This window comes from Pestalotiopsis fici, assembly GCF_000516985.1.
Source record: "Pestalotiopsis fici W106-1 unplaced genomic scaffold PFICI_Scf_11, whole genome shotgun sequence".
NCBI lineage: Eukaryota > Fungi > Ascomycota > Sordariomycetes > Amphisphaeriales > Sporocadaceae > Pestalotiopsis > Pestalotiopsis fici.
Genome location: NW_006917101.1, coordinates 1,317,457 through 1,341,071, shown reverse-complemented (window position 1 = coordinate 1,341,071; position 23,615 = coordinate 1,317,457). Strand labels below are relative to the sequence as shown.

Sequence of the window (23,615 nt, the reverse complement as noted above, 5' to 3'; positions counted from 1 at the left end):
TTGGGAAATGCTAGAGTAGGCTCCAAGGCTGCTCGACTTTCGGGTCCAATACCTCAACGCCATCAACCAGTATAGTCTTGACACCGCTTCGTCCACGACTCTCGTCGGACAAGAAGAGGTCCTGGGGTACTCCCCACGGGTTTCTCTTCCTCCTCTTCCCCGCCAAGCTCGGCCCCGTGCCGTGGGGGTCCTCTTTCCATTCGGCCACGGCCTTCATGACGCCCTGGATGGCGGCCGCATTGCTCCCATCCAACATGCCCGGCGGGTCGACGCCGATAAAGTCGACGCGATCGAGCGGGTAGCCAATGGCGCCGCAGTGGCAGTCGACGAGGCGCTCGCGCTTGAAGGCGTGGCTGACTATGGTGATGCGCTCCGGCCACCAGGCCTTGTCGTCGTCGGCAGCGGTATGGCCGCGGCACTCTTGCCAGAACTTGACCAGGCAAAAGAGCACATTATAGTACGAGTCCAGCGCCCGGGACTCTGAGACGATGCGGCTTGTCTCGGACGGGTCCGACAAGATGCCAAAGTAGGAATTGGCAATGGCGAGGTTGTGGTAGCTCTCGGCCTCGCTGATCTTGGTCTCGTTGCGTGTGGGACCGCTGTACAAATGTGTTAGCCAATCAATAAAAAATGAATGCCCTTTAAATCAACATTTCAATAAAATGTTTGCTCCAGTCTATCATTTTTTGCCCTGCGTTGATATTTCACACTTGGGGTCCACGGGTTGACGAATTTCATAAGCTATTCCGTCCAGCTAAGTCTGGTGAGAGGCTTACCCGGAGAACATCAAAACTGCCTCCTTGTCTTGCTTCAGCGCTCGCAATCCCGCCTTGATGTGTTCAACAAAAGTGGGCGTCTCGCCCACTTGAAATGGCGCAATGAGCCATTCGCTTTCGTCGAGGCCCCGTCCTGGGCCACCAGCCCAAATCCCGTGACAGCAGACTATTATTAGCTTTGTAGGTGACATATTGGTGTGGTGCGAAACTCGTATTGCAATGTCGAGTATAGTATGGTGGAAAGGTTAATAGACAAGTCAACGTGGCGGAGCGAAAAGAGATGCCCGCCAGTGTGGAGTCTGATGTGATTGGCTACTGACCATGCATACTACAGTCCTTGATCATTGCACACCAACAATATATTGGCAGGACGTAAAGAACAAACATAATGGTTAAATCACCAAGATCGCTAGCCGGGAGTAGAGGGCCACTGCAAATTGAATCGTCCATATAGTTATTCTTTAGATCTCTGCACAATGTACAGGAATAGAACCAAAACCCCTCCACAAGTCCTTCCCCATCCTTCATTTAGTGATGGAACTATCCGGCCAATGCTTTCATTTCCTCATGGCCCTATTCTTCTATTGGATCTTCATCAAAATCAGGCAGCTCTCTGATATTCGCCCTATCATCTGACCATTTCTTCTTCTTTGAGCGTCTACCAGTTGTGGTGCGTCGCTGGCCACGACTCCCGGTGATTGCAGATTGACTCGGAATATCCTTCGGCTTTATTCCGGATCTTGCCAGCTTGCCAACAAATGTCCGTGGTGCTGCAAATCTAAATATCTGTTGAGATATCTCGGAGACCGTGGACCCGTCAACGGTGGCCTCATTTGACTTTGGTGAGTCTGTGGGTGGTACACCGGACCCAGATGATACATCCACAGGTATTGGCGATGTGGTGAATCTTGTGTCATCTGAAACATTGGTTGGGGGTGTGACAAGATCCTCTTCCATTTCTCCCTGATGCCGGATTGGTGGCATTTGTTCTGGAGATGGAGAACCTATTATTGCAAAACGACTTGTCGTTGCAGAGTTACTTGATGCTTCTTCAGAACCTCTCTGTGCGCTGATTGACTGGTTGGAAGTTTGTGGTGCTTCAACTTCATAATTAATATCTCCACCAAATGCAATCTTAGCCGCTTTCTGAGGTGTCCTTGGTAAAGCCAAGTCCCTGGCAGCTTCATGTAGAGCCTCTCGAAACACTTCTGCATGTGAGTCGACCTCGCAATCCCCAAAGACAAACTTCATCCAAGCATCATTATCGTCCGCTTCTGACTGATGAACTTTCCCATGAATTTTCGTAGATTTACTATTATCGCATGATTTAGCGTCTTTTGTACGATTGACCAAGCTGTTTGGATTGCCAGTCATTCCAGTGTGTCTTTGTTCGCTTGTTGGTGGATCGATAGATGAAATGACTTGTGGCGGCCGTTTGCAGGTTTTCGTAGCACCAGGCATCATACCATGCGATGCTTCAAAGGAAGGTATACCATGACTTGTAATGCTTTGGCTTGCTGCCGTTGAGAGAATCGATGGCTGGTTGACAGGCTGAAGGTAACCAGCTCGTCTGACTTCTTCTGAACTAGAATGCACAGGGGTTCCTTCAGAATCTCGGTGGTTCACTTGACTACTTTGTACTAATAGTTCACTGATGCCTGGGCTTATGTCTGGTCGATGTGGTGGACTTTCCAGGAGCGAAGAACCACGGGTCAATGGTATGCAGATATTCTCTGCTGGCATGATGTGCTCAAGCCAACGCATGTCAGCAGCAACTTCCGAGGGCGGCCAACGCTTTGGTCTTCCTATTTGTGCATGGACACTCACACTGTCATCCGATCTGAATGATGGGGACCATTGCAGGATTTTCGATGTATGTGCGCGTTGAGGGATGGGATGGTGAATCTTGGATGAGTCTTCATGCTTCGTCTGTATTGAACAAGAGGCATCGTCTGTCGAAATCATGGAGTAGCTGCACTCTCGGTCTCCCGAGCTTAATGACACTGATGATCCACGACGCGGTTCATTCTGGGCGTATCTTCGACTCCTGTTACGAGGCATTCTAAGTGCTTGCATCTGCTCTTCGCTTGACAACCAATCGGGAGAATCGGCAGTATTGGTGACGCTCTGACTCCCGATCCTGACTCGAATGGGCCCTAATGGTCTTTGTTGAAAGGTCTTGACGTGCTCGCTAGAGTAATTTCTGCTGGCTGAAAGTGTACGGTGTCCCCTCTGCTGGACGTCTAGGCTGTGCCTTGTAGTGTTTGGATCAATCTTGCTCCATCTTCGCCCGCTGGACATGCGGGTTTGTCCAGGCAAAACTAGATCTATTGGCTGTTGCATTTCGAGACCAGCCCAGTCTGGCTTTTCAAGAAGTCGGCGTCTCTTTTCATTAGCTTGTTCTTGGTTGAAAATCTCGGCCAAGGCAGGTCGTTTACGATTGCTAGCTTGGTATGCGCCCCAAGGACTGAGACTGGCGCTTTCTTGCCTCGCTTCACGAGTGTCATCTTGACCAAATGCCACATTCCGGATACGCCAGGGAGTCCGTGACTCATTGAAAGGTCGTCCATCACTTTGGAATGTATTCGTATCTTGCTGTTGAGAAGTAGACGGATCCGATTCGGCCCGAGCTTGGGGCTTGTGCGTATCATTGAGAAAAGATATTGCTACTGGACTTTGCCTGGCTTGGCCACTCAGCATTCTACTTCTCGCTCTGGCGAAATGCTGCTTTTGACGTCTGAGAACCTCGTTGTTGGCTCTTCCACGGGAGTGGCGTGCCAGATTGCCTTCTGTCCAGTTCATGGTGTCGATTTGCTGGAGTTCTGAGATGAAGCAAATGATGGTGGTTTATGAAATGAGAGATGCAGTCTGAAGGTACGTTGGCATATGGCACGCTTCGGTAGATTGGTCGTTATTCAGGTTGCGAGTTTATCGATCACCAGCTTTGTTGAACAGAACCATATAAAGATGGGCGTTTTGATGACTACCATACCAAAGGCATTTGCTACAATAGATGACAGTATCAATGACAATAAGCACTCTGGAGAAGAAATAAGTGGAGGATTTCATTACAATTTCCTTGTTTAATGTATCGACAGTGGTCAAAATAGAACACATCAAGGAATGTCAATTTCCAAATCTTCATTCAGCATCACTCAAGGTAACCACGACCCAGCAATTTGCACAAGACAGACTGAAAGGCAAGAAGGCAGAGGCAGGTACGTGACTTCGACATAGGCCTTGGTGTGAGAGCTAATGTACGTAGCTCCTAGCAAACATTGCCGTCAAGTACTCGATATGCCAAAAATGGGCAGAGATGGACCTCATACTAGCCCAAGAATATTGCAATCGGTTGTCACGAGAGTCATTAGATTGACTGAAGTCCAAGGTAGCTGTGTGTATGCAGTGAACGCCGATACAAAACTTATCGTGCTCCGGTTGGAGAGGCCGGTTTGGTGGTGGACAATACGGAGGTGTACGTTAGCGGTGGTCTAGGTATGCAGTACATAATACTTTTTATTCATAAATTGGAGAATCATCGTGGCTGCTCTCAGCGGACTTCCACCGCCGTGGCTGTCTGCTTGTGGGCCCAAATGCAGAACTGCACTTGGACTTTACGAGGGGCACACGCTGCGGGGTTAGGGTAGGTGGGGTGAGTGTCGAGCTCCTGCCGAGTGGGTGACGACATCGGAAGGGTCCCATCGGCTTCGCAAGGGCAGCGGTTGTGTGCCTCCGTACGACCATTCAGATTAGAAATAGACGATAATTAGTGCACGGTTTACGTGAACGACACCAAATATTGGTTGGGCTATATCTCGTCGAGGCAATCCGACATCTCTTGTACAAGAAGCGACGGCATATTCTTCTCATAGCTCTGGTGCTCCTTCATTATCACATCCTTCATTTTCCAGGCTCAGTGGCGCCAACATCACGCAATACCCATACATTAGAGCAGTCGCATTCATTTTCGTGCTGGAACGTCTTTCTGCTTTGTGATCTTTCCACGGCCAATATAATCCCATCATATTACATTATATAGTGGAAAAGCACCACTATTGCCAGCCATGGGCTCCATAGACACCAAAGAACGCGGCATTCGCATTGCGATCGACCGGGGCGGTACCTTTACCGACTGCGTTGGTACCTTCAACGGCGAAGATGTAGTGATCAAGCTCCTTTCTGAAGATCCCGCAAATTACGATGATGCGCCCCTCGAGGGAATCCGCCGCATCATGAGCCACTTCCTGGACCGCGACATTCCGCGCGGCGAGCCTCTCGATACCTCCAAGATTGACAGCATACGGATGGGAACAACGGTAGCCACAAATGCTCTGCTAGAGCGCAAAGGCGAGAGGATAGCTCTGGTAGTGACCGAAGGGTTCAAAGACTGCCTGTCCATTGGCAACCAAAGCCGACCCAAGATTTTCGACCTCGCCATCCGGAAACCAGACGTTCTGTACGAGCAGGTTGTCGAGGTCGATGAGAGAGTTACACTGGAAGACTATGCAGAAGATCCCGAGCGAACTCAGTCCAAAGCACAGGCAAAGACGGGAGAAGAGGGCGCGGACAAGGCAACCCTGGTCACGGGCTTGTCTGGTGAGACAGTTCGCGTCCTCAAGAGGCCAGAGGACGAAGGCATCAGAACACAGCTCCAAGGAGTCTATGACAAAGGCATCAGGAGTATAGCTGTGTGTTTGATGCATGGCTACACCTTCCCAGATCACGAGGCTCTTGTTGGCCGCATTGCAAGAGAGATTGGCTTTGAGCACATCTCGTTGAGTCATGAGCTTATGCCCATGATCAAGCTCGTTTCAAGAGCTACCAGTGTCTGCGCTGATGCATACTTGACACCAGCCATCAAGAAATATATTCAGGGATTCCAAAAAGGCTTCGAGGGTGGGCTGGGTACCCGGAGCGTGGCGGACGAAAAGGGCAGCAAGGGAGCGCGTTGCGAGTTTATGCAAAGCGATGGTGGACTGGTCGATGTTGACCGATTCACTGGTTTGAAAGCTATCTTATCTGGCCCGGCTGGTGGTGTAGTCGGATACGCAATCACCAGTTACGACGAGAAGACCAAAACCCCCGTCATTGGCTTTGATAGTGAGTTTTCTCTCTTTTACCCGATTTAGAGACGGTGCTAATTTCATTTACAGTGGGTGGTACATCAACAGACGTTTCGCGGTTTGGCGAGGGACGATACGAGCACGTCTTCGAGACTACTACCGCCGGTGTCACCATACAGTCCCCGCAATTGGATATCAACACTGTTGCTGCAGGTGGCGGAAGTAGACTTTTCTTCAAGAATGGTCTCTTCGTTGTTGGTCCAGAGTCTGCTGGTGCTCACCCAGGCCCCGCTTGCTATCGAAAGGGAGGACCGGCAACTGTGACTGATGCCAACCTTTTCCTAGGACGCCTTCTACCTGAATTCTTCCCAAAGATATTTGGAAAGAATGAGGATGAGGGGCTCGATCCAGAAGCCAGCAAAAAGGTGATTCAAGAGCTTGCAGATCAAATCAACAAGGAGACCGGCAAGAACATGAGCTTGGACGAGGTGGCATATGGCTTCCTGACTGTCGCAAATGAGTCCATGACAAGACCAATCAGATCCATCACCGAGGCAAAGGGTCATGATTCGTCGAAACATAGACTTGCAACATTCGGTGGTGCTGGAGGACAGCATGCGGTCGCCATTGCAGAGGCACTTGGCATCCAGCAGATTCTTGTCCACCGATACTCGTCAGTCTTGTCAGCCTACGGAATGGCCCTGGCAGATGTGGTGGACGAACGCCAAGAACCTGATTCCAAAGTATGGGAAGACAAGGGCGACGCAGTAGAAGAGCTGAAGTCGAAAATGGAGAAGCTCAAGGACAAGTCCCGCCAGTCATTACAAGAGCAAGGCTTTGGTTCCGATGACATTGTCTTTGAGGAATACCTCAATATGAGGTACAGGGGCACAGAGTCAGCTCTCATGATCGTCAAGCCTACCCAGGGAGACGACATGGAAGAGTGGGACTTTGGCAAGGCTTTCGTGAAACACCACCGATACGAATTCGGATTCACGCTTGATGAGAGAGACATCATTGTTGATGATGTCAGAGTTCGTGGAATCGGCAAGAGTTTTAGGTACCAGGATAAGACTGTCGACGAGCAACTGATAGATGTGAAGCGTCAACAAGCCGAGGACAGCAAGGCTTATGGCAAGTCACATGTCTATTTCGACGGCGGCAGGCTCGAAACCCCCATCTATAAACTGGAGAATTTGAGTGTTGGCGACCAGATTCAGGGCCCAGCCATGCTGGCTGATGGCACGCAGACTATTGTCGTCACACCAGATGCAAAAGCAACCATTCTCAAGACTCACGTTGTCATCGACCTTGCGCGAGATACCAAGGAGTAAGTCTTCCAGTCACCATCGAAGCCACCATCGGTACACAGATGCTAACAATCTACCAGTTCGCAGAAGGACGACATGTCCAAGCGAGAGGTCGACCCAATCTTGCTCAGCATCTTTGGCCACAGATTCATGGCAATTGCTGAGCAAATGGGTCGCGCTCTGCAGAAGACTAGTGTGAGCACAAACGTGAAGGAAAGACTTGACTTTTCTTGTGCAATTTTTGACGCCTCCGGTGGACTGGTTGCCAATGCCCCCCATCTGCGTAAGTCTCCATTGTGTCTTCTCACATCCCAAATATGCTAACATGGCAACCTTGATCAGCTGTACATCTGGGATCAATGTCAACATGTGTGCGCACGCAAGCCAAAATATGGGAAGGCAAACTCAAGAAAGGCGACGTTATCATTTCAAACCACCCATCATATGGTGGCACCCACTTGCCCGATATTACCCTCCTCATGCCTGCTTTTAATGAGAAGGGAGACAAGATTCTCTTCTATGCGGCATCGCGTGCCCACCACGCTGACATTGGAGGTATCACCGCTGGCAGTATGCCGCCTCACTCCAGAGAGTTGTTCCAAGAAGGCGCAGCAATCAAGAGTGAAAAGATTGTAAGTGAAGGCAAGTTCAACGAGGAGCGAATCGTCGAACTTCTCTACAAGGAGCCAGCCAAGTACCCTGGTTGCAGTGGTACGAGATGTCTGGCAGACAACATCAATGATCTCCGTGCTCAGGTTTCCGCCAACCAAAAGGGTATCTCTCTGATTGAAGGTCTTATTGAAGAGTACGGCGAAGAGACAGTTCAGTTCTACATGGTCAACATCCAGAACAACGCCGAGAACTGCGTTCGACAGCTACTCAAGAAGGTTTCCAAGAAGTTTGAAGGAAAGGATCTTTCCGCAGTGGATTTCATGGACGACGGAAGTCCCATCCGCCTTCGGGTCACTATCGATTCAGAGAAAGGAGAGGCCATCTTTGACTTTGAAGGTACAGGGCCACAGGTCTACGGAAACGTCAACGCTCCAGAGGCGGTCACATACAGCGCCATCATCTACTGTTTGCGCTGCCTCATCTCTGAAGATATCCCGCTGAACCAAGGCTGTCTGAAGCCTATTCACGTCAAGATCCCGCCCAAGTCTTTGCTGTCACCGTCTGATGGTGCAGCAGTTGTTGGTGGCAACGTTCTCACGAGTCAGAGAGTGACGGATGTCATTTTCAAGGCGTTTGAAGCTTGTGCTGCTTCGCAAGGTGACTGCAACAACCTGACTTTTGGATTTGGTGGAAATGTCACTGGAGAGAAGGAGGTGAGGGGTTTTGGATATTACGAAACAATCGCCGGTGGTTCTGGTGCCGGTCCTGATTGGGAGGGTACCAGTGGTGTGCACACCCACATGACCAACACTCGCATCACGGACTCGGAGGTCTTTGAGAGACGATACCCCGTAATACTACGCGAGTTTTCTCTGCGTGAAGGCTCAGGAGGCAAGGGTCAACACAACGGTGGAGACGGTGTCATCCGCGACATTGAGTTCCGTATCCCTGTGCAAGTGTCCATTCTCAGCGAGCGAAGAGTATATCATCCATATGGACTTGCTGGTGGCGAGGACGCCGAGTGCGGCCTCAATGTCTGGGTAAGGCGTGTTCCCGTTAGTGACGCACAAAAGGCTGCAGGTGAAAGTGCAGAATTTGAGGAGAGACATATCAACATGGGCGCAAAGAACAGCGCACCATTCAGCGCAGGAGACAGGATTATCATCAACACACCTGGTGGTGGTGGCTGGGGCAAGGTCGGTGAGAAGAAGGTCCAGAGGTCACAAAAGGATCACACGGAGGCTTGGAGAAAGGGAAGCCATGCCAACAGAGAGGACGCCGCTCTACAAGTCTAAGAGCCCCGTCTTTGTTTTGGATAGATCTAGAAATCGTAAGAGCATCTTTGGCGTACTAGTTGACATGAAAGAGAACAGATGTTTAAATATTGATTTCAAACAGCGAAAGATGAGTCCCCCTCAGCATGCTATTCTTTCCCAAATTTTGTATTGTGAGAATTCGTATCGAAGTTCTCTGAAATTCTCTTCTTGTTTCATCAGACAGGCATGCCTAGTGTATTTGGTCGCAATTTTCTTTCATTGGTTTCCCCTCTCCCCTTTACTTGATCTCTATACGATGGCTAGATTCACAAACAATCCGTTTGTATATTAGAGTTGGGACGATATCCTTTTGGTTTGTTCGAGGGAGCTCGAAAGAATGGGCTTATCAGATGAAATGCAATCGCAAGGCTATAGTGGGAAGAACTGAAAGAAGGCAACTAAAGCAGGTCCCTAACCAAAATTCTGAAAAAGCTTTCTCAAGGTGTGCCGGGGTTGCTAGATTCTATGGTCATTTGACTTACTTCTCAAGGAGTCATTGTTCACAGGGAAGGACAATACAGAAAACAGCAGAGCCCTGGGTATTGGAAAGTACGAGTGATCGTTTCGACCTTCTCTTGACTTGATCGAGTCCTTCGGCTCTTTCTTCTTGATCGTGAAAGTATCGTGGAGTACTCCAAAAAGGAAAAAAAAGGCAGGCTCAAACCTTGATGTAGCCGCTGTTTCCGTTTAGTACTGTTGTTGTTGGTGATAAGCAGGTCGAGTTGGGGGATGTGCCGACTGGTCTCATGGATCAAGTTACGACTGCTGGCAGAATGGTAGCCAAACCAGCCGTTACAATGACGTAGAAACGGGAGTCGCAGATTCCTGTACGGATGCCGCAAATGGTGTCTTTTCCTCAAAACGAAAAAGGTAGGACAATTGCAGTGGAATCACCTCCCTTCCTCTCGGGTTGCAAAGAGTCGTGACTCCTATTCTAAAGCTGATGTAGCATCACTGTCACTCTTTCTTTCCCTCGAGATGATAGCTGCTCCATCGCCTATTTAAGTAGCTCGTGTTCCCCCCTTTTGTTTCCCAAACATTGACTCGCCCAACTCTTCGATCTCAAACCCTCCCAGAACGACTTGACATTACATCTTCAATCTTGAATTTATTTCATTGCACAAAAGACACTCAATTTTCACATAGATGGGCAACAAGTCATGTGCACCCATAGTTCAGCACACGCCATTCAGCAGTCCGCTCTCCCCACTGATTTCCCTACAGGAAATTTGCTCATTGGGCTTGATATTGGTTACTTGATTAGATTTTATTTGTCATTCGTTTCTTTTATTATTTCTTGTTACAATAGCTTCATTGGAGAAAGGCCGTACCGCCGGCTCTCTACGGATCCTAGTCGGGGACCACACTCGTGGAGTGGGACGAAAACGAGTACGACGCAGATGATGACAAACACAGCGCGTGGTCATGATTTGCCGCGATGCACGTCGAAAACCAAATCATTCCTCATTCCGTCAGATGAGTGCATTGTTGTTCTTATCAAACTTTTGGCAAGTCACAATCGGTAATGCGTGGTGAGTACCAATGTTTTCTCTCTCTCTCTCTCTCTCTCTCTCTCCTTCTTCTCCTTTTTCTCCTACAAATTTCTTGGTCCCTCTGTTATAAAGGCTAACCTCTTTTAGCCGCCCACAACACAGCCAATTCAGCTGACCAGACACTGGGACCAACAGGCTTGAAGTACTCGGAGAGAGGAGGAAGAGAGGGAAAAGTAGTGGCAGGAACAAACCGCCCAGTACAAGCGTGAGGATGTGGCAGAAAGGACGAGGAGGGGGTTTCTGCTGTCGAGCAGCCGGGGGTAAACAAGTCTTTGCTTTCACTTCTCTCCATTTGTCCGATGTTGGTAGCATTCAGCGTTTTGGCATTCAACTGGGTAGAGTGTGGCGTCGATACCTAATGCAGATCGTTCATAGACAGGTCGATCTCCTCAAATATGTACTTTGATAGATATAGACCATTTTCAATCCATGGTTCTGTGCTGCAATACTGGTCTTAGCAAGGCGTCACCATTCAGTCACGATCCTGATGAATTACAGCCATAAGTTGGGTTCATCATGAATTGCCCGCTCCCGAAAGTTTGAGTAGAACATGATGCATATTGCTTGAGGAGTATCTTCAATTTACTGTGTAGAGCTTGAAAACATCAACACTACAATATAGCTTCAATAGAATGTCGTGCCTAGTGGGCCGCATTTATTGGTCTTCCTGTAATGTGACATCCTCGGAGAAACTCCTCTTCTCGCTATTGGCTCTGATAGTATTCGCACGGCAAAACGTGACAGTGAATGCGATGGTGCATGTGGGAAATGAGATGGGAAAGGAATAATAGTGACTAAAATTGCGCACAAGTATCCCAACGCACTTCCCGATCGCACATGTCGAATGATCATGGCTTTTGGGCTTTCTAGCGATTTCTATGGCGTAGAAGAAACTCTGTTTGATTAACATATGCTGTCCGTTCGCCTTGCGATTATGACGGGCGCTCGTTGATCTGGGTCGACATACTGACAAGTTATTTTTACGTCAGATTTGGCCATATCCGAAACTTGAACTATTTAACTCATCCATTCCTTGGATCAGTATAAGTTGGCTCTATAATAGCTCATGGAACAGCAAAGAGTCCGTTGATTATCCTTGCCGGGGTCATCCTGGTTTCTCATGGCTCTCCTGGAGCAACTGTACTGCTATGCTCAAATGCGCCGGCCCGTAATGTGGCCCAGAATGGCCTTTGTTATTTCCTATTCGGTACCTAGACAAGAATCCAAGTAGCATAATCAACCTCCTGTACTTGGTAGTTTCGCCCTTCGATGATTGAGTGCCACAAAAATCCCTGGTTGAAAAGCGCCGCGATTTACCTGGAACAGTCCTTCTCGGCACAGCTTGCCCAGGATATGCGCCATTGCATCAACCGGGATGGCGGCTTGCGTGACCCGGATATGTGGAATGGATGACCGATGGTTCTTGTTGGAACTAGACTCCTTGTGTCTCCCAAGGTCACTGCTCGGAGCCAAGGGGAAAGTCGGGCAGGGGCCCCGTTCCGGCATTCTCGGAGGCTGACCGCCGTTGGGATTTTTTTGGGGCGGTTGGAGGTTCCAAGGTCACTGTTCTCTGGCCCGCCCACCCACCTTCAAGCTTTCCGAAACGACGGACACGGGAAACACTGACCACAAGAGCAACAATGCTTTGGAAAACCCGATTTCCTAAAGGAGGAAGAAACAAAAATCCAAGGTTGAGTCAATGACGATCGCTCCTATGGTGGGCCCTGAATGAATTATGCGGATACATCCAGAATTATAAGAAGCCCCATGGGAACACTCCATCCCGGCACTGAGGATATACAGCATCCCTCTTCACCGTGATTACCAGTAAATTAGGCTCCTCAAAGACTAAATTTTGCCATTACAGTGTATCTTGGTTCGAAATGCACTCTTCACACATTCTCAGCTTGTTCGCCTCGTCGACCCTCTTTGCGGCAGTGAATGCTGCAAGTGGCACTGGCACGACGACGAGGTACTGGGATTGTTGCAAACCCAGCTGTGCGGTATGTCAAACAAGTCATTGTATAATTCCATATTGTTGGAATTTACCAACCTTCTAATGCCTGATACTACCATGGTGGTTGTTGTGGCCATGAAAGGAGACCCTTGACAACCTCATCTCTTCATGTTCTCTTCATGTTCTCTTCCCTCGGGTGTGATTGAGGTTTTTCACCCCCCTTCACAGGAAAGAAACTAAGACGTATAAATAAATATCTAGTGGTCCGGCAAAGCATCCGTCAGTGCCCCAGTCGACACGTGCGACAAGAACGATAGCGTGCTTGCAGACGTGGACGCGAAATCCGGCTGCGATGGCGGCACCGCCTACACTTGCACGGACAACTCTCCCTGGGCCGTCAGCGACACGTTGGCGTATGGCTTCGCGGCCACGGCCATAAGCGGAGGTTCCGAGTCGACCTGGTGCTGTGCTTGCTACAAGTGAGTTTTGATTTTTCTGCCTACAAATGGCCGTGGGGATTACGAGGAGACTATTTGGGCTAACTTGACACCAGGCTTACCTTTACTTCTGGTGCCGTCTCTGGCAAGACGATGATTGTGCAGTCAACCAACACGGGTGGTGACCTCGGCTCCAATCAGTTTGATATCTTGATTCCCGGCGGTGGAGTGTAAGTACTAGCATCTTCATGTATTGACGGCAAGGAAAAGAAAAAGAGGACAAACGCTGACAAAAAGGCAATCCAGTGGCATCTTTGACGGATGTACCTCGGAATTTGGATCCGCTCTCCCCGGAGCCCAGTACGGAGGTGTCAGCTCCCGGTCCGACTGCGACTCGATGCCCTCCAGCCTCGTTGCCGGCTGCCAGTTCCGGTTCGACTGGTTCGAGGGCGCCGACAACCCCGGCGTCACCTTTGAGCAGGTGCAGTGCCCGACCGAGATTACAGCAAAGTCGGGCTGCACGCGTGACGATGACTCGTCTTTCCCCGCAGCATAAAATGATAATAGGTCCTGATGAGGGGAAAACCATGCATGCGGAGTTTGGACCGGGAGAAACCTGAAAAGTTCATTCACTTGTCCGGCCCAGGATGAGAGGACATCTGGGTCGGTTCCGGATGGTATCATTGAGAGATCTGAGAATCTAATGTACGGCTTACTCTTCAAGTACAATGGTTACAAGTGCATGTTGATGAAAAGAAAAATTCGTGTAGACCTTGAAGCTATTCGATATGAATGGGATTCATTATACAGATGACTACTCGCAGTATATCGTGCTAGCTCCTAAAGACCTGCTATCATAAATATGCTACCAAGTGCCTACCCATGCATAAGAATGCCTTAATGTATACATAGTATGCAGAGAAACTCCACTGAGAAGGGTACAAATAATGCCATGTGGCCAAAGAATAAGACGAATCATCTGACTCATGTACGCGTAATATTGGTGACGCACCGAGGTATAAATTCGTGATGTATTAGTATAATATAGTGTGGCGCTGCGTTGCACATGAATGCACTTGTTGCATATTTCCGACAGCTAGCATTAAGCAGCTCGCTGTGCATCACAGTACCATTCACAAGGACTGCTTTCGACCATACAAAACAAGGCAGTATGATTATCGATAGATAATACTAAATCGCCCATCAATGTCTAAAATCCCTCGTTGTTGTGTTTTTACTTGCCTGTGTTCTTGCCGCTGTAGCCTCAGTCTAATGAGAATTGCCCAACCATGAAAAAAGCGACCGACATCCGAGTCATGCAATACTGCTGGGTTGGCTGGCTGGGGGCGATGCACTTGCATACGCCAGCACGTAAGGGAGGGAGACGTAAGGGCACCTGCAGCAGGCAAGGCAGGTTGTTTGACAGGCCACACGCCGCAGCCCGCAGCCCCCAATCCAATCCATGGTTGCGTCAGCGCATCTGCTTCCCTCCCTTGGTACCTGCAGTAGTGCGAGATTTGGTGGCGTTTTGTTTCCTCCCTCCCTCCCTCCCTCCCATCTCTCTTTCTTCTCACGCGCGATCCTCCATTCACGGTCAACCCTCGATTCAATCTGCAAATGGTCTGGTGGAGGCCCGTCTCTTGCACTGCCAACAAATAAGGTAGGAAGGAAAAAAAAAAAAGCGTCATAACAGCCCCCCCAGCAGCCCAGCATACGGAAAACTGATTTTGACGCGGCTTGATGGTTTGTTTCAAGAAATAGTAGTGCAACATATTGGCTCCCGAGACAAATCATTCGTTTACCTCTTTGCCGATCGTTTCTCCGCCGGCTGGCTTGCGACCATGTTTCACGGCACGGGAGAGACCAAACTTTATGGAACCGAGGAAACGTGCTAAACCGGCAATCTTGGAGGATCTTTCTAGAATCCAGGTGTTTGTTTCTCGAATCATGTAATTTTGGTTACGTCTCCTCAGGTTCTCGTGAGACATATCATCTATAATTAGAGTACTGATATACGCTCCCCCCTCTTTCCTTGATGAGGCGAGGTAATGTCTGTCTACACAAGCACGATCACACTTTTTTTCACAGCCCACCTTTGGAGTGATGCTAGTCTCTTAGGTGCCTAATGGGCGGCATCGTTGAGGCAGTGAGCCCAATGTATGTTATGTTTGCTTGCATTATTAAGGCGAAGAACACAATTGCCACTACGAATGATTGCTGTTTGGAGCAGGCCCTTTTTGTCTTACATCACACAAAGACATGCAGCTGCCTGCTGCGTCTCTCTCTCGCCTCATATATACAGTGCCCACACATAGGTGGACTCAATGACATCACATTTTACGATTGGCGAGTTGAGGAGGGAACCGGTGGCTATTGTGCCGGACCAAAACTTGATCTTTGTTCCATGTTTGCTATGTACACAAGCAACATTGGTTTGAACTTGACCACAGACCAATAAAACATCCAGCGGGCATAGTAGACTCAAGTAAAAGGCTTCCTAAGGATTGTCGAAATTCACTTGCCCTTGATACTTTGGTACCCAGGCCAAAATCGAAGGGGCAAGCACATTATGGGTAACATGCAAGCTCTTGGGTGTAAGAGACGGATATGACTTGAGAAGGCGGAATAGGTGATTTGATTCTTGTCAAAAAAGTAGTCGTTGGTCTTTCCAAGCATGACCGAGGACGGCCTCCTCTTCTTGGCCCTATTCCATAACCTTCGGACCGCACAAGCAACTGTGAACCCTTCCGTGGGTTGAGATTGATGGTATCGTTTGTCCAAACACCGAGACAAGAAATTACAAGAATGAAATCCGACATCGCTGGGCCCAGTGACTCCAATGGTGCAATGCAGAATACCAGAGTGCCTAAAAAAATGACCACCCAGTCTAATCACCATACTCCTTCATAACATCCATACTGCTTCCCGTCCATTAGGTATTATCGACAAAGAAGATCGTAAGATAGACGCAAATACGATATGGCGATTACAGGAGAGCGGCGAAGAGACCAGCAGCTCCAGCAAGGGCGGCTCCGGACAGAGCAGCGGCCTTTCCGGCACCGGCGGTGGCAGGGACGGTGGAGGAGGCAGCGGCGGGGGAGGTGCTGGCGGAGGTGGCCTTGGAGGTGGTGTAGCCACCGGTGGGAGCAACACCAGTGCTGGTGGCAATGGTGCTGTTGGCCTGGGTGGTGGGGTAGAGAGGAGCAGAGCTGGGAGCAGTGCAAGTGCTGCAGATAACGCTGCTGGTGGTGTAGACGGGCTTGCTGATGGTGCAAGGGCAGTCAGAGATGGTCAGAGTGGTGGGCTATTTTGGGTTTGTTAGCATTCAGACTTTTTAACTCTCGGTTGGGTTACCCGTCGGGAACGGGACGGGCGGTATATATCGCCGGCAGGCTTTCTTACCTCAGTGACAGTGTAGGTCTTGCTGCCGTAGGTGAGCTCAGTAGCAGCCGGGCAGTAGGTGGTGTAGGCAGTGACGACCTCAGTAACGTAGGTGACGTTGCTGGCGGCGTAAGAGGCCTGGGCACCTGCGGCGAGGGCAGCGACAGCGGCAACGGTGAACTTCATTTTGACTGATTTGGTATTAAGAACTCGAAGAGTCGGAGGGTTATTAGGTTGCGGGTTGAGTAATTAGTTGTGCGGCGTAGGAACGAATGTAATTGACCGATAAGTCAGGTAGTGAACGCTGTGTGGGTGAGGAGAGAAGGGGAGGACAAGATTGCCATGTTTGGACGGAATAGATTTATATACAAACTAGGAGATGGGATAGCGCGCACCTGGGCAGGGCCCATTCAATACTGGGTCCTCCCCAATGGGTCATCAACAACCGTTCTGGGTCCCCCCCTCCCCTCGTTCTATTTTTTCGTCCACGTTATTTCGCCTCGCAGGTAACCCGGCCTCATGCAGGTCCCAGAGAATCTTGGCGCAGCGGTCTTTTTGGGTCTCCTCTTTTGGGGCGCTGATCTGTGCCAGCTGGCCAGCTGCAGGCTGCTCATTACGCTACTGATGTACGTACGTCCACAGATAGGGGGGGCTTCGCAAAGAGGTTCCTTTCTACTGCTTGGCTGTGCAGTCATGTTTGTTGTGTGAGTGGACATCACAACTTGCCAACCAAGACTAGAAAATCGAGACTCGGTGGGAGAGAGCCGGAAAGGGGCAAGGGCAACGGCGCGGCGTGATGAACATCCATGTCTTCGAGTTCGCTTCCTTGGCATAGTGATAGCATGTGCAATCATCTGAAATAGCTAGAGATTGGTAGTGCCGCAAGCGCTCTCTAGTTTAATAGCGGTTACCAGAACCTCAATCCGCCATAATGACTTACTATCTACTGCTATCACTATCACCATGGCGCTCGGGGGCGTTCGTTCGTTTGTTCGTTCATCTTTCGTTGGCAAGGGGCTGAAGGAGGACGCCCTAATGCCAGGTACCGCGGCAAGGATTCGGGACCAAGAACCCATGCACATACATAGTACAGCACAATTGGATGGACGGACACTGACAGGATGCATGTTGACTGGACTGGGGGGAGGGCATTGGGAAATTGCGGCGCCACTAGTTTACTCGTCCCAATGTCTGGAAGAAGCAATAGCTCGGCCACTGGACTGCCACAACTGTCCAATAACGGCTGTCACTGCGCAGTGCGCCGGCTGACCAGATGCGCGGGTGCTGTGCTGGGTTGTTGCCGGGTGTCAATTTCTGCAAAAACGTCGATGACATGCTGGCGACGTATTCCCGACGAATTTCCCGTGATTGGGGCTTTTGTCTGTTCATGCAACGAGGCTATGGCCGCCCTGACAACTTGGTATTTCAATACTACGTCTACATCTCCATAGTAGGCTTACCGACCTGCATTCTAGTAAAGGGTGAAAACAATCAGTGCTGTTATCTTGCTGTTGAAAATTCGTCTGATCTTGCAAAAGGACGAATCCTGGTGAGAGGAAGATAAGACGATCCCCATGGCTGAATTTTTAGTGCATTGTGGCACTTGCGGATGTAGTGGAGTTGGGGGCTCAAAGCTTTAAAGTTTCCCTGTCGTCAGACCTGTTAGGGCAGCGATCCAGTGCTGCACATAGCAGAGCTCGATTGCTCAGCGAATTTGTAGTAGTAATCAATCTTCTTGGCTTGTGAGGACTCATATCCAGCTCCAATTGGGCCAGGCTTAGTAAACATATCGTTTATGCCATGCCCTCGAACAATCAGATTCGGTTTGTCTGGTTTTCCCAAAGGCATATACGTAGATGTTTGGCTGGTGTCTCCTCAATCAAGCATCGACGTCAATTGTCCACTGATTGTCTGTCTGATCCCAGGCAAGCCAGAGCGAGCAAGGCAGGTTATCGGCAATATTGAAGCCTTTTTTGTGGTTCTGTTGAGCCTGGCCACGACGGTGGATACGACTCCATGCCTAGGTTGACCTGAACAGACAAAAGAGCGAACCGTGCAAGATCGTGGTTGTTGTTCATCCCTTGAATGTCAGGACCCGTCACCGATTAGCTTGACTTCTGAGCGCTTTTTTTGTGTTCCTTCTCCTGGCAGCTGGCAGACGCTCGTGGCTCGTTGCGTGGTTACTGTGACTCCAAGAAGGATTACGTACGGTACGTACATATCCCTGAATTTTGGCGAGATTGCGCTGCTTCTCTGTCTGGGGTTGATCTCCGGATAAGCTGTGGACTCTCGTCCTGGAAGAGCCCATGCTACCGATCAATCATACCACATGGGGCCAGAGTCTATGAATCTCGTATCAACTGATTGAGCCTGATAGCTGTGGTGATGGCGGTCAAGATTGTGTGGAATCCGACGGGCCGAAGTGGACATGAATTCCATTCCGCTATAGCAGTGCTAATAATTCTTTACTAAAAGTGATGAGGGCTTTGCTAATCTTGGAACAAACGTTTGTCTACACAGTAGTAGAATCTTGGCAGCTGCCTCGCCTATTCGCCAGGAACGAAAGACAGAATGATTGGAGTATACAAACAGTCTGTCGAGCCATTCAGTGTTTCTCACTTGGCCATTTGTATGCCTACTTATTTTGTTCTTGTCTAGATTAAGCAATCACAACCCGCCATCATTGCTGCAAGGGAGCCTCGTCCTTGCCGTTTTCATCGACACCTTTTTTTTTTTTCCCACCTCTTTCTCTCCCCCCATGACAGACTCGGTTGTCGGTCCAAATTCGAGCGATTTTCAAAGATTCCAACGCTCATCAATCGGTCGGCGAGGTTCTCGATGATCTGATCGTCAATCGCGCATCCCAGATATCAATCTCAGATCAGAGATCGAGGGCGAATACCAAGTACACAATACCCGCCTAGATGCTCAGCGGGCGACAGTTAGATCACGAAATTATTCGGATAAGCGCCAACGACGTGCTACAATCACTTTTTTGTTTTCAAATATAATCTCTACTCTGATTACATTTCAATAGTATACTTCTCCTACTGCAACTCGACGTCATCTTTCGTTTCGCGTGTCTTTCCGCTGTGTACAATTCTAGTCTTTCGCGATATCACCAATCCATCCTCGGAACTGTCGCCGGACGTCTAGCCCACGACTGGCCGGAGACCGACACCCGGTTAGATAGCTGCAATTTCCACAACCTTGAGCTACTGCCGGCTGCTATCAGTTTTGGCGCAAACGCGAAGATCATTGGCGCATCTTGTCGTGCAAGGAAGTCTGAGCATACGGAATACAATACTAGCAATAAAGCCCAGTGCAGAATGACAACGCGCTCTAGTAGAGTCGCGACTGGGCTGTCATCCCTGTTGCACTCGGTCGTGGTCCGGTCTAGCGAGCTGGATACCTGCTATCTACCAACGATATCCTACGGCTCTCCGAACTCGACAAGCACTTTCGACTGTCGTCAAATTTTTCGTCAAGTCTGGTATCGCATGACTGCTTGCCCGTCATCCTAACTCGACAAAGTAGCATGTACATTTGAAGTTGACACAACAACAACTCAGATGATATCCACACTCCAAAGGCTTGAGTGCATCAAGAGACGCCAAAATTACCGGAACGCGGCCTTCTTTTCGTGCAGCACATATCTGTCTGGTGGTGTGAACATCGAGTCATCTCGGGCCGGCGTCACTTACCGAAGTAATCATCTCGCAGCATCCGAGGCAGGCTGTTGACCAAGTCTCGTCGATGTCGATGTCGAAGACCATATACCTCGGAGCTGCTGGTTTCTTTGCATCGCTCAATCTGAGCTATTGCATACAAACTACGCCCAATGGTTCTGACACTCGCATGTAATGATGACAAGGTCGGCGTGGTTTGAGAGTTCAAGTGCATTTCTCGAGGACTTACCAGGCATAGGATGACGACTCTCTCGGATAGCGACGCTCATGCTGTTTACCGCCATGTCGACGATAAATTGAGAGTGGCTTTTGAACAAACGAGGATTTGAACCTCTTCAAACCATCATCGTCAAGTCAAAGCTCCGTCGCAAACTTTTTCGGTACAAGGTCCCGAACTTGCTATCGTTCTCAATATGTCAAAGACGAGAGAGTACCAAGTGCTTTACCGGCGCTTGCCATGGTGTCCGGTCGGCTGAAAAGAAAGAAGAAGAAAAAAAAACACATCGAATATTGCTAATACTAGGCCGGCGATGATGTCAACATGCATCACCTTCAAGGCCATTGCCCATCGGTTCAACTGGCGACGTAGTCGGCTTTGTCTCACTATGCCCATCTTTTATGGACGCCTGGCGCATACCGGCTGCAAGCACCGCATCCAGAAGTCATCAATGTGTCAAGAACATCACACCGTTGACTGCTGGCGGACGTGATATGCTGAGACCGGTCTTGCGTGAATCTTCATATGCACTATCCATAGGCAGACTCGCCAGCGCGTTGGGGGAGCGAAGCTGTTCCTGGTGCTAATCTTGAGTGTCCGTGTTGGCATACAAGAGCAGTGTCTCCGGAATCGGGCAAGAATCAGATAAGCAGCAGACAAGTTCTGTCAAATGATGGAGCAGTTCAGTCTTCGAAGTCGAAGCCAGGGACAAGTGCTCAACCATGGCGCTCGTGCGAACACATCCACTGTTGGGATGAGATGTGAGTTGTGAGAAGTTCTCATGTCCATACTCTTTTTTTTCTTTTCTTTTTTTTTTTTTTTGTGATTGGTAAGCACTGAGTACCAAACAACTTTCTATTGCGGCCCCTGCACGGCAAAGGGATAGGTTAGGATGGGGTATCCATGCTCCCATGTCGGTTATGCCTTTATCACATGTGTAATTGAATCCATACACGGTGGCAGCGAACTTTCCAACAGTCGGTGAGCTGTGTGAAAAGCGGCAATTTCTATTCCTCCGTGTGTTCCCCGTGGGGTCTCTGTGAGCATTGTCATTGACGAGCAGCTGACACCATGCGATATCCGTGAATTGGCCGGTCTGCCATCGAGGGCGGTCGTAGAGGAATTGACACACAAAGCATGAATTGATCATGAAGCCTAACCCGAGTCGGTAATCGTGTTGACGATAGAGGTTGAAGATCGACCTATAATTGATGCATGCACGGTCAAAAAGTGTCAGAAGCGACAAGTCCTCCGTTCCGGCGCAGCCTACCGACCGCGCATCTGGACCGACCGTCCCGGGCATTATTTCCAGACTCGGTAAACCGCTGCCCACCGGTGCCGGGCTCAATCCGATTAACGAGCTCATGCGCATCAAAGTTTATTATTATAACGGACAATTATTGTATATCCTACACCCACACACACACGCACATACACCATCTGATCTGACAGGCGGGATTATATGCGAGGCGACGTTGCAGTCTCTGGCACGTTAGCGAGTGCTACTTTGCGGCGCAATCCGACCATCCGCAAATGCTTTGCCTTTTCCAAAGCCCACCAGTTCGGGACAACTAGACGCTCCAGGCCGTTTCCAATGCCTGCCCACGAAGTATGTAGAGCGCTATCTCCTGGTTCGGCTCAAGGCTGTTCCCTAGCGTCGATATGATGGGGAATTTAGAGACATGTGGGCCAGCTACGGTTCTCTTAAGTTTGATGGCTAGTTGATGTCATTGCCGGCGCTACCGTAACACAAGAGCGGTTGTTCTTGATTCCGAGGTCCAATATACAAACACAACTACAGCCGCAACGTTGATATCCAGAGAAATTCTTTCTGTATCATCCAATACACAAACTTCTCATTCCTAGGCCAGGCAACATTTCCCCAGAGACGTGAACCATCATTACTGAGCATGTCTTCGACCATGAAAGCCGTCGGCAAGTCCAAAGCACACTCTTCAGCCAGCACCAGCACTGACTGACAATATCTATAGAGGTCAAGGGGGGTGCCGGTGGAGTTGACACACTCTTCATCAATGACCAGACCCCTGTTCCCAAGGCCAAGGACGGCGAAGCGCTGATCAAGATCAAGGCTTTCGGCCTGAACCGAATGGATCTGATCCAGCGTGAAGGAAAATATCCGCTGCCGCCGCAGGCCCCGACCACCCTCGGAGTCGAATTCTCTGGAACCATCTGCTCCTTCGGCCCCGGCTCTCACGGTGATTTCAAGGAGGGCGATGAGGTCTTTGGCCTGGCCTATGGTGGCGCCTATGCCGAATATATTGCCGTCAGCTCCAAGATGCTCTTGCACAAGCCGTCGTTCCTCTCGTGGGAGCAGGCCGCGGGGGTTCCCGAGACGTGGATCACGGCCACGCAGGCCCTCTACCTGGTAGGCCAGTTCACCAAGGGCAAGTCGGTGCTCTGGCACGCCGGCGCCAGCGGCGTCTCCATTTCCGGCATCCAGCTCAGCAAGGACAGCGGCGCCTCGGCCGTCTTTGCCACTGCGGGGTCTGATGAAAAGTGCGCCTTTATCGAGCGGGAACTCGGCGCCACAAAGGCCTTCAACTACAAGTCGACGCCCAACTGGGACGAGGAGATCCTCAAGGCCACTGGCGGCAAGGGTGTCGACATCATCATTGACTTTATTGGCGCCTCGTACTTTGAGCGTAACCTCAACGTGGCCGCCCGCGACGCGCACTGGGTTATGCTGGGCATGATGGGCGGCACCAAGCTCCAGGACGTTGATGTCGGCAAGCTTCTCTTCAAGCGCGTTCGCATCGAGGGCAGTACGCTGAGGTCGAGGGATCCCGAGTACCAGGGCAAGCTGAGGGACAAGCTGGCCGAATACATTCCAGACTTTGAATCAGGAAAGCTCAAGGTCCTCGTCGACACTGTACTGCCAATGGAGAAGATTCAGGACGCGCACCGCTTATTGGAAGCCAACAAGACGACGGGTAAGATTATTTGCACCATTGGTCAATCGTAGTGCAACAAGAATTTGGCAGCAGAACAACAATCATGCAGAGGAAATACCTCGTCGGGGCATACACATCAAGTTGCAGGTAACCAGTCTATGTGCATATCGATCAGGGGCAGAGACCCATACCTCTGGATACCTCTGGGTGCTTGATAGGGCTCTGGAATCCGAAAACGTAACAACATCCGTGCTTGATTGTTTAGGATCGAGATGGGCAAGAGACCCGCTTACATGAGCTGAATTAGCGCTCTGGTCATAGTAAAATCAAAATGCTATCAACAACCGTAACGCCTTCCCCTCACGCCCTGTGGTGTATTTGTACATCGCTCA

At 49.9% G+C, this 23,615-nt stretch overlaps 6 protein-coding genes across 6 annotated transcripts; 3 read left to right on the top strand and 3 right to left on the bottom strand.

Moving 5' to 3' along the window:
- Nucleotides 1-10: 10 nt before the first annotated feature.
- Nucleotides 11-967, bottom strand: PFICI_13392 (uncharacterized protein; the record flags this gene model as incomplete). The annotated part of the gene is made up of 2 exons (XM_007841973.1): nucleotides 11-599; nucleotides 777-967. The coding sequence occupies 2 exons, from the start codon at nucleotides 965-967 to the stop codon at nucleotides 11-13; spliced, it is 780 nt and encodes a 259-aa protein (XP_007840164.1).
- A 382-nt stretch (nucleotides 968-1,349) lies between these two features.
- On the bottom strand, nucleotides 1,350-3,578 carry PFICI_13391 (uncharacterized protein; the record flags this gene model as incomplete). The annotated part of the gene is made up of 1 exon (XM_007841972.1): nucleotides 1,350-3,578. The coding sequence occupies one exon, from the start codon at nucleotides 3,576-3,578 to the stop codon at nucleotides 1,350-1,352; it is 2,229 nt and encodes a 742-aa protein (XP_007840163.1).
- A 1,262-nt stretch (nucleotides 3,579-4,840) lies between these two features.
- On the top strand, nucleotides 4,841-9,056 carry PFICI_13390 (uncharacterized protein; the record flags this gene model as incomplete). The annotated part of the gene is made up of 4 exons (XM_007841971.1): nucleotides 4,841-5,876; nucleotides 5,930-7,169; nucleotides 7,230-7,432; nucleotides 7,492-9,056. 4 exons carry the CDS (start codon nucleotides 4,841-4,843, stop codon nucleotides 9,054-9,056), a joined length of 4,044 nt encoding a protein of 1,347 aa, XP_007840162.1.
- Nucleotides 9,057-12,513: 3,457 nt separating this feature from the next.
- Nucleotides 12,514-13,580, top strand: PFICI_13389 (uncharacterized protein; the record flags this gene model as incomplete). The annotated part of the gene is made up of 4 exons (XM_007841970.1): nucleotides 12,514-12,633; nucleotides 12,849-13,066; nucleotides 13,141-13,254; nucleotides 13,331-13,580. The coding sequence occupies 4 exons, from the start codon at nucleotides 12,514-12,516 to the stop codon at nucleotides 13,578-13,580; spliced, it is 702 nt and encodes a 233-aa protein (XP_007840161.1).
- Nucleotides 13,581-16,010: 2,430 nt separating this feature from the next.
- PFICI_13388 (uncharacterized protein) lies at nucleotides 16,011-16,591 on the bottom strand (the record flags this gene model as incomplete). The annotated part of the gene is made up of 2 exons (XM_007841969.1): nucleotides 16,011-16,328; nucleotides 16,427-16,591. 2 exons carry the CDS (start codon nucleotides 16,589-16,591, stop codon nucleotides 16,011-16,013), a joined length of 483 nt encoding a protein of 160 aa, XP_007840160.1.
- A 5,630-nt stretch (nucleotides 16,592-22,221) lies between these two features.
- On the top strand, nucleotides 22,222-23,294 carry PFICI_13387 (uncharacterized protein; the record flags this gene model as incomplete). Its single annotated transcript, XM_007841968.1, has 2 exons — nucleotides 22,222-22,242; nucleotides 22,305-23,294. 2 exons carry the CDS (start codon nucleotides 22,222-22,224, stop codon nucleotides 23,292-23,294), a joined length of 1,011 nt encoding a protein of 336 aa, XP_007840159.1.
- Between the last annotated feature and the right edge of the window lie 321 nt (nucleotides 23,295-23,615).